Source organism: Mus pahari, chromosome 2 (genome assembly GCF_900095145.1).
Source record: "Mus pahari chromosome 2, PAHARI_EIJ_v1.1, whole genome shotgun sequence".
NCBI classification, from domain to species: domain Eukaryota; kingdom Metazoa; phylum Chordata; class Mammalia; order Rodentia; family Muridae; genus Mus; species Mus pahari.
Window position 1 is genome coordinate 143,569,394 of NC_034591.1, and position 9,417 is coordinate 143,578,810.

The following is a 9,417-nucleotide window of genomic DNA, read 5'->3' on the forward strand; positions in this document are numbered from 1 at the left end:
AGCCACCATGTGGTTGCTGGGATTTGAACTCCCGACCTTTGGAAGAGCAGTCAGGTGCTCTTACCCACTGAGCCATCTCACCAGCCCACAAGATTGTTTCATTGGGCAGTCATCAGAAGTGACCTACCATCTCAATGGCCTTGTGAATATTCTCCCTATGCCCACTGATTGGTTTTCTGCTTTCAGACTAAACAGCCTTAGTTCCTTCCCTCAGTGGGAAAGAACTCAACCACTGACATATAGGAAGGTATCTCTCCCTCCTGAGCTCCAGGGTGCCAATATGCTACATTGCACTTTACAATCCAGATGCTTCCTGACCCCAGACCCCTTTCAGTTGATAAAGTACTAGTCACCCCTATTTAAGAAGGGCTGTCCCTCTTCTAACCCGAAGTTTCTATTCCTGGTCACTCTGGTGGCAGCAGAGCCAGCTAACCTTTCCACCTTGCCTCCTACTAAAGCTAGGCCCTCAGGCTTGGCTACATTGTCTTCAAGAGACAGGAAGGGCTGGAGGACAGCCAAGCACTGGGGTGAGATAAGGGCTGGCTCTCTGCCCAGGAGATCTGTGGCCAGCACTCACCTCAAATACAAGTGTGGCGTTGGGGGGGATCTTTGGAGGGCTGCCTGCTGCACCATAGGCATACTCTGGCTTGCAGGTGATGTGGCATACTTCCCCCATTTTCATGGTTGCCACAGCAATATCCCAAGCCTTGATGACCTCCCCTGTTGGTAGAGGAAAAAAAGACCCACTTAGCAGGGGCCTCACTCTAGGCTCAGCGTCCCCAAAGATAGGCACTGCATTACACCCAGGCAGAACCTGAACACCTCTAGAAATAGGACCAGGAGACAAGCAGGGTGGTGTTGTCCTTCTCAGGACATTAAAAGATCGCTCAACCCTGCAACACAGTTCAAGAAGACCACCCACCCCAGAGCGAGGGAATTGCTGAATCGATGAGGGGGCTAAGGAGGAACTGGCTGGTCCCACAAGAGTAGAAGGAAACACAGGATGGGTAACATATGGGTCTTGGCCACTCCTTCCTAAGCTTCCTTTAGGTTTGTGAGGGCTAGTTTGTGCTACTTTGCTAAGGCTGGCTTGAACTACTACTGGCTCAAGGCTTGCCTCAGCCTCTGGTTGCTGGAAACATAGGTAAGCGGTGCTGTGCCCAGCTCCAGCTTGGGTGGGAACGTCACTTCTGCTTGTGGCAGCTGCTATTAACTTCGGAGCCTATCTATCCTGCCAACCCGCTAACCAAGCCTACCTTTTCCCAGGTCAAAGGAGAATTTGTCCTTGCGGTCCAGACTGGAGTCAAACTTTGTGCCATCTAGCAGCCAGCCAGTGTAGTGGACAAAGACTCGGTCCCCGATCATGGGTGTCTCTGTGCCTGTACCCTCTCTCTTGATGACCTGGGGGGGGGGGATAAGGTGAGTACCTACGGATGTGGGCAGAAGGGCCCCAACTGCCCATAAGTCCCCCAAAGGAACATACTGGATGGGTTCAGCTGCACCCACTGCCCCCTGCTTCTTTTCAGTAGGTCCGAGAGAGCTCAGTCTTCAAATGATTCGGATACCGGTGATTTAGCTTAGATTCAGCTAACCTCCCCAGCCACCCCCCTCCAGGTCCTGCTTTAGAGAACTGCAGATAATATAATTTGGGTTCAAGTTTTGTCTATGGTTTTGGACAAGTTGCTAAACTATCCAGAACTTATTGGTCAGGTCCTGAAGATAGCCCCTATCCTCCTGAGGTGTTTGGATTTAAAAAAAAAAAAACAAAAAACCTGATAGAAAGTAGTGGGTCACCAGATCAGGGTCTGGTTTGAATGGAAAGGAACAGGAGTAATGAAAAGAACAGATCTGCTCAAAACTGGGAAAAGGAAGGGCCAGGTTACAGATGAGCACAAAGGCTCTGTATCAGGCGCTGGAAATTAGACGTGGGAAGGGAAACTACTTGACTGGCAAGCTAAGGAGTCCTTTATCTCCCCTGCGTGTATAGGCAGGCATCTATTTCTGCTTAACATTTTTATATATGGTGACCCCACAGGCGAGCCAGTAGGTAGATATGGAACCATCCTCTAAGGCTTCCTGGATAAGAATGTACTGGGTCCTCGGAGGAATGGAGGATAAAAGAGAAACAGACCCCCTCTGGGAACCAGAACCTAGTGCAAAGGAAAAAGGGCCACATGTTCACCGGGAGCAGCAAGAGCTGAGGTAAGAAGCCAGGAGCATTTCTGGACCAAGGAGACTCCCTAAGGTCTCTGCTTTGCACAGGCCACACACTACTAGCTGAGAAATGGGACTCACAGAGGAGAAACAATGGATGCAGGGAGACGTGCAACGCAGGTTAGCATTTCACCGTCCTGAACTGCTGGCAGAACCTGCTCTGAAACGGCGTCCATTGTCCCGACCCGGGTTAGGGCGCCCTCCCCCTCGCTCCTCGGGCTATTTGCAGTCAGGCGATTAGTGAGCCGCTGGCTCTAGAGCAATGCACCTCCCCCATGGCCGGCACCCAGTACCCCCAACTCAGAAAGACTCAGGAGGGGCGGGCGAGGAACTACAGGTCCCGGCATGCATCGCTCTCGCTCTCCCAGGGCCGAGAAAGGGGGCACAGCATGGCCGAGCCCGTGACCTCGCTGGATCTCGGCGATTGCAAAAGGGGCGCAGAAAGGCACAAAGGGCTTTGGGCCAGGAACCTGCTCCCGGGGAGCCGTTTCAGGTCCTAGCTAATGTTTAACTTTCAAGTGGGCGAGCCCTGGCGCACCTTCGTCCAGGTGGACCGCGCACGCTGCAGCCGAGGGGTTCCTGGGAGGCGAGGCCTGAGTCTCTCGGCGCGCCGGGGCCTCGCGCTCCCCGCCCGGGCCCCCCGGCAGCGGCTCTCGCGCTCCGCTCCGCCCCTCTCAGCCGCACAGTGCAGCCGGATCGAGTTGGCGTTGCAGTGGGGGCTTCTTCCCGGACCCGGGCCGCACCCTCCGGAGCGTGCAGCCGCCGTGCCGTTTTCAGGGCTGCAGCCCGCGCAGGGAAGACGAATCCCCCCCATCCTCCGGCCGCGGTACCCCCAAGGCCCATGAGCCTGCAGCCGACGGCTCCGCGGCCCCCTCACCTTGAGCACGCCCTCGTCCTGTTTGGGGCTGATGTCCACTCCTTCGAGAGGCAGGGGCGCCGATTGCGCCCCGTTTTCCGCCGCCTTCATCTCCTCGGCGGTCATGGCCGCTGGGCGCACCGTTGGCTGCGGGAGTGGAGCAAGCGCGAGCTCGGCTCTCTGGCCGCCGACCGGGGTGAGCGACGGGGTGGCGTGCGGCGGAAGGCGGCGCTGCCCACCTCGAACCGCGCTCCAGGCTCGCGCACCCGGCTATCCGCGCGCTCGCCCGCGGCGGCCGAGTGGGGTGACGCCGAGGGGCGGGCCCGGCGCGGCCCGGCTCGCGATTGGTCCCGTCCGCCTCGGGGGCGGGGCAGGGAGGAGCGGCACGAGAGGGCTGCAAAGGGGCGGGAGCAGAGAACTTTCTAGAGAAGCGGTTAAACGGGTTGGGGCTCCTGGACTGAGGGTACTGGAGTGGTTTGGTTTTTTTGTTTGTGTCGTTTTTGTTAAGATTTGCTCTTCTGGTTGATGGCTTTTAGGAGTGTCCTCCTCTCCTACACCAGGACCTCTGGGATCACAGTCTTCCCTATGTCGTCCCTCCCCACCCCTCTGCCCGCGTCTAAGCGATTTTTCCAGATCCTTCTCTATCCTCAGGACTCCCAAGTCCGGGCCTGCCTGGTGGCTGGCCCTGCTCGCCCAGGCCCACAGTGTAATAGCTGGAGACAGGCAGATGTGCAGTGGCGAAGATCGGCCTCCCGTGATTGTACCCATGGTCCCAGGCGTGGGCACCTGAGCAGTGTGGGAAAGAGAGTGAAAGTGTGGACCCAGGAGGGACAGTTTCAGCCCAGGTGCACAGATCGGACACAACTTTGCCCTCCCTGCAGCCTGGCAGGCCCACCGCAAAAATGCCATGTGCAGATTTATAAGAGCCAAAGACTTGTAAGTGGGGTACGAGTGTTAAAATATCTTTTCTCCCACCATACTAATCATTAGCCATTTTTGGTTAGTACTGGCACACAAAATGGTTTCGGCTCACGCGAAAAAAAAATTTTTTTCCCCTTTCCCCCTTTCCTAAAGGTGAACGGGAAGGTTTTCTTCTCAACCCGCTGCTCCTAAGAGAGACCTGTGGAGTTCCGAGTCTGTGTGGCTAAAACCACGAATTTCTAATTACTGAAACAGTGGTGGCTTGATGTGCGGCTGGTTTGATGGAAGATCTGTCTGGAGAGGTCCTGACTCTGCCCAGCAGATTCGTACTACAGTTACACAGCCTGGTGAGTGCCATCAGATCTACCTATTGTATTATTGGCTTTGTGAGTTTTCATTCCAGTGTAACGAACTTTTTGTCTCTGTGTGCCCAGTGTGGTGCTGTTCGTGGTCCTAAGCGAGTGATGGCATCTAAGTAGGCAACAGGCTGCTTACTATATGATGCCTGTGAGATGGTTCAGTGGATGTTGGTGCTTGTGAAAGTCTTCAGACCTGAGTTTGATCTCTTAACACCCACAGTATTGAGAAAACCCCTTCAAAGTTGTCTCTTGACATCCACACTTGTGCCCTATTATCCCTCCCAAAGAAGTGAAGTAATAATAACTCTTATTATAATGGTTTAAGTATATTAGGTATTTTATTGTAGTCCCTTCTGATGGAACCAAACAAACGGGATGTAATCTACTCTTTCCAGCAATTTATAGTCTCATGAGTTTAACCATAGTCTGACTTCTTAGATTGCTAGAGACACTGCCAGAGAGTATGTGGTGTGTGCGTGTGGCTACTCTGGTAGTGAAGGCTCTTGGTAGTGAATGGAGGCTTTGTGTACCACCGCCCTGCAACTGGTACTATCTCTCTGACGCTCGCATAGGTACCTGCTGATGGTGCAAGAGACTCTGGTGGGCCTTTGGGTATTATCTGGCACAGCAAGTTGTGATGAAGAAAGTATTAGCGGGGAGTTTGTGTTTCTCCCCTCCCCCCACCCCCAGAACAGCATCTTCGGAGGCCTAACTCCTTTGATGTCATGCAGCACCTACCAGCTGAGCACTCAGCACCAGCACTCAGTGCCTGCAGTGAGCACTCAGCACCAGCACTCAGTGCCTGCAGTGAGCACTCAGCACCAGCACTCAGTGCCTGCAGACTTCGGGCACAAAGTTACCTAAGGTTACGATAGACAGTGCTTATTGGTTAGCAATAAGCAAAGGGTTGGCTCACCTTACAGTATAGCTGTCAAAACTGGGGCAGGTTGCTTCATTTGTAAGCCTTGTTTGTGAGTCCTGTCAATAGGGTGACCCAGTGGTTACAAAGGAGGGAATGTTCCAGTGTGTCAAGTGCAGCGCTTGGCTTCCAGTGGTGAGTGGATAGGCGATGGCCACTGCTATAATGTGATGTGTGTGGGGATGACGGTGAGCATGGAGCATTGCAGTAGGAGCATGGAACAGTGCAGTAGGAGCATGGAGCACTGCAGTAAGAGGAAAGGTGTCTTGCAAGAACATGAATGAGGACAGGTCTCCAGTGAGAGGGTCCCGCTCTCGGTGATGCAGCTGTGGATGGAGACCAACAGACAGGGACTGAGATCTGGAATCTCAGGGCAGGGCTATGTGCATCTGGAAATTTTCCTAGTTGTGTATGTCACTTTTTTTTTCTTGAAAAAAATTTAAGGTTTTTTTTTTCTAACTTTTTTTTACATGTATGGGTGTTTGCCTGTAAGTATGTCTGGGCACTATGTGCGTACAGTGCCCATGAGGCCTAGAGAGGGCATCGGATCCCCCAGACTGGCGTTAGATCACTGTGCTATCATGTAAAGCTGGGAATTGAACTCAGGTCTTCTGGAGGAATGACCAGCCTGAACCTTCCTTATGTGCACTCCTCAGGAGGTATCTTGGTCTCCTCCTCCACCACCACCCTACCCATTTAAATAATACTGTCACTGTGCCAGTAAGTGTGTACCCATATGTATATGGCATTCTTCTCTAGCCCTTTCTTCCTCAAAAAATGTATTTCCTGTTTGGTACTGTATGGTTGGTGTGTGTGTGTGTGCGCGCGCGTGCACGCTCGTTTCAGCATGGATATTCCACAGCATGAGTGGAGGTCAGAAAACAACTTTGTGGAGTCAGCTCTTACCTTCCACCTTGATGTGGACTCCAGAGAGAGAACTCAGGACATCAGGTTTGCACTGCAAAGTGCTTTCAGTGGCTGAGTCCACCCCCCACCCCCAGTCAGTGTTTCTCTGAAACCCCTAAGACACCTCCATCTCAAGACAGGGTCTCTATGTAGTCCTGGCTGTCGGCAGTCCTGAAGCTCACTCTGTAGACCGGGCTGGCCTCGAACTCACAGAGACCACTTGCCTCTACCTCCCCAGGGCTGGGATTAAAGGCATGCACCTGGTTCTCAATTCATCCACCTGACACTGAACCCAGCACTCTCTGATTGGCTGGTTGAAGAGCTCTTGATCCTCCGGTTTCTTCTCAAACAGGAAGTCCCTACCCTTTTAAGCAACAGGTTTCTTGTTTTCCTCCCCCACTCCTGTTTTCTCTCTAGGAGTTTTGACTGTTGTAGATGTCATACTTAGAGAATAATGCTTTTTAAATATCTTGCATTAAAATTGTAATTTTATGTTTTTGAAGAATGGCAACAGCACAGGAGAAAGAGGAACAATTGAAAACAAAAGGATTCTTCAGAGAAGAGACGGCTGGTCGTGGGCGCACGCCATTAATCCCAGCACTCGGGAGGCAGAGGCAGGCGGATTTCTGAGTTCGAGGACAGCTTGGTCTACAGAGTGAGTTCCAGGACAGCCAGGGCTACACAGAGAAAACCTGTCTTGAAGAACCAAAACAACAACAACAACAACAACAACAAAACAAAAACAAAAAACCAGAGAAGAAACAGAAATGGAAACTAGAACATGTGGGACAGATTTTCCCAGAACGTAAGCAAAAATACTGCTAAAGATGATGAAAACAAACAAACAAACAAACAAAAACGGCGAAGTGAAATGCAAGCAGGATCGGCTGGGAGGACCAGCCTGTTCTGCCCCCGGTGCTGCATCACTGAACAGTGTTTTGTACTTTCCAGGTTTGAAGTCTTGCTTGCCTTAAGGTTTTTCAGTCCACATGCAAAGTGATGGGTTTCATTATGGCCTTTCATATATAGATGTCACTCTCCTTTGTTCTTGTCCCCCTGTTCGCTCCTACCCCTCTCCCCATTCTGTTTCCCTTTCCCCAAGTGGTCTCTCTTTCTGTTTTCATCTCCGATACACACATTTGATGCATTTAGATCCCACAAGTGAGGAAACATATTTATTCAAGTCTGGCTTATTTTGCTTAGCATGATCTTTGGTTCTATCCTTCTCTCTGTGTGGCTGAGTAGCATTTCACTGGGCATATATACCACATTTTAAAACTTACCTGTTGCTGGACTCCTCAACTTCTCCACAGTCAGTGGCTGTGAAGCCTGCAGCAGTGGGGCGGAAGCCCCGAGGCCACTTCATGAGACTTAGCCCTAGGTCTTTTTGTTTGCTGTTGCTTTAAATGTCTCCAAAGCTCTTCTGTTACTGCTGGTACATAGCATGCATTTTACAAGTTGGAGAGATGTTTCAGCCCTTAGTTAGGCTCACAACCAAAACGTCAAAGTGCATTTTACTTGCTATTTTCATAGCTAGACTTCCTGTGTAACCCTTATTACTGTTTTTATGTTTTGGAAGTGAGGTCTCACTATGTATTCCACAGTGGCCTCAGTTCTTGAGCCTCTGCTTTCCAAATGCTTGGATTACAAGCCTGGCCAGGCAGTGGTGGCACACGCCTTTAATCCCAGCACTTGAGAGGCAGAGGCAGGCAGAGTTCTGAGTTCGAGGCCAGCCTGGTTTACAGAGTGAGTTCCAGGACAGCCAGGGCTACACAGAGAAACCCTGTCTACAAACAAACAAACAAACAAAAAGCCTGTGCTACCATGGCGAGTTCTTTTTTCCCCCCCATTTCCAACTGGGCAGTTCAGTGGCTTTAAATATAATGTAACGTTGTGCAACCACACAATGTTGATTTTTTTGTTTGTTTTTGTTACAGTCTCCTATAGCCTAGGCTGGCCTTGACTGCTATGTGGCCAAGGGTGACCTTGAACTTCTGATTCCCCTGCTTTTACCTCCCAGCTTCTGGGATTATGCACCATCATAGTTGGCTTCTTGTTGTTTTGCCATAGGGTCTTGTTGATCTCAAACTCATGATCCCCCTCCCTTCACCCCCTAATGCTGGTATTCTGAGCAATACCGGTACCACAGTTCTTATTCTAAGAAACAAGTTTATGGTAATCTGTACCTGTTGTATGTCCAGTACTCAGCGTTCAGCAAAGAATATAGAATGAGTTCTTGAGAGTCAGTTCATATTGATTAGTTCTATCATAGAGAGAATCCAGTCCTGTAAGAGTTGTAGGCGTGGGAATCCTGAGGTGGAACCTGCTGGATTCTAGGAGTCAAGAAACTGGCCTATCGAGTGACTGGATGGGGAGGAAAGGTACTCTGAGGAAGATTCTCGCGCCCCCTTCAGCTCCTTTTCCTTAGTTGTGGAGGGCAAGCAAATGGTCCCACCTTGTTCCATGAGCCACACTGATACTGTCAGTGAGAGAGTGGGAATCTGGGAGGCCAAGGCCACCACCTCCCTGGGCTCTCTGGCTCATTTGATTGCTCAGTGTGTTCACCTCCCACCCCTAGGGCTTGCTCACTGGCACTATAAGAAGTTGGCATGGGTAAGCATGTGACTTAGTCTTACCAATATTTTATCTTATGCTGTATCCTGAAAAGACAGGAACCTAGTGTTGGAGTGAGATTGGGGTCAGGACTATAGCACAAGATTCCAGAATACACTACTGTGCAGAACCTGGAACAGTATACAGTTTCCCTGTATATTACCCCAGTCCTGGTGGCACACTACCCAACAGTGGGGTTATGGGCTGCATGGTTACCCATGTCCTTTTGCTTTAGGGCCAGGACTTCAAGATGCCTCCAGGCCAGTGGTGACTTTCCTGTTTTTTTCCTTCTATCTTCCTTTGGGTAGCTCAGAATCAAGTCTTCGAGGAGGACTACTTCCCTGATCGCTCCTCCTGAGTAAGTTCTTTTCTTCACTGCATATGTCTGGTGTTCAGTGACTGTCATTGCATTTCAGTTTATCCTGGGGCCCGGTCTCACAGTTCTTCAATTGCATGTCTTGCTTTTGAATAAGATTACCAACTTCTGGGCTCCAATCGGAGATGCCTGGGGCTTGGGACAGTTAGGATCCTCTGCTATGTGGAGCAGGCTTTCTGTGGAGCAGGGAGGGTTGCTGTGTGTAAGTGACCCACCCCCTCAGCAGGCGCTCCTCTGTCCCTCACTTGCTCTC

The 9,417-nt window shown here is 51.1% G+C and overlaps 1 protein-coding gene and 1 long non-coding RNA gene across 2 annotated transcripts in view; one reads left to right on the forward strand and one right to left on the reverse strand.

Annotated features, from left to right (window-relative positions):
• The window catches only part of Fkbp4 (FKBP prolyl isomerase 4), an 8,313-nt gene extending 4,951 nt beyond the window's left edge, over window positions 1-3,362 (reverse strand). The window contains exons 1-3 of the mRNA XM_021190176.2: window positions 3,092-3,362; window positions 1,257-1,401; window positions 578-720 (exon numbers count right to left, since the gene is read on the reverse strand). Of these exons, the coding sequence (XP_021045835.1) occupies window positions 578-720; window positions 1,257-1,401; window positions 3,092-3,196 (393 nt within the window). The 5' untranslated portion in view covers window positions 3,197-3,362. The remainder of the gene's footprint in view (window positions 1-577; window positions 721-1,256; window positions 1,402-3,091) is intronic.
• Window positions 3,363-3,495: 133 nt separating this feature from the next.
• Window positions 3,496-6,806, forward strand: LOC115063422. Its single transcript, XR_003843294.1, has 3 exons — window positions 3,496-4,006; window positions 4,145-4,338; window positions 6,679-6,806. It is a non-coding gene; the product is annotated as an uncharacterized LOC115063422 (long non-coding RNA).
• Window positions 6,807-9,417: the final 2,611 nt, after the last annotated feature.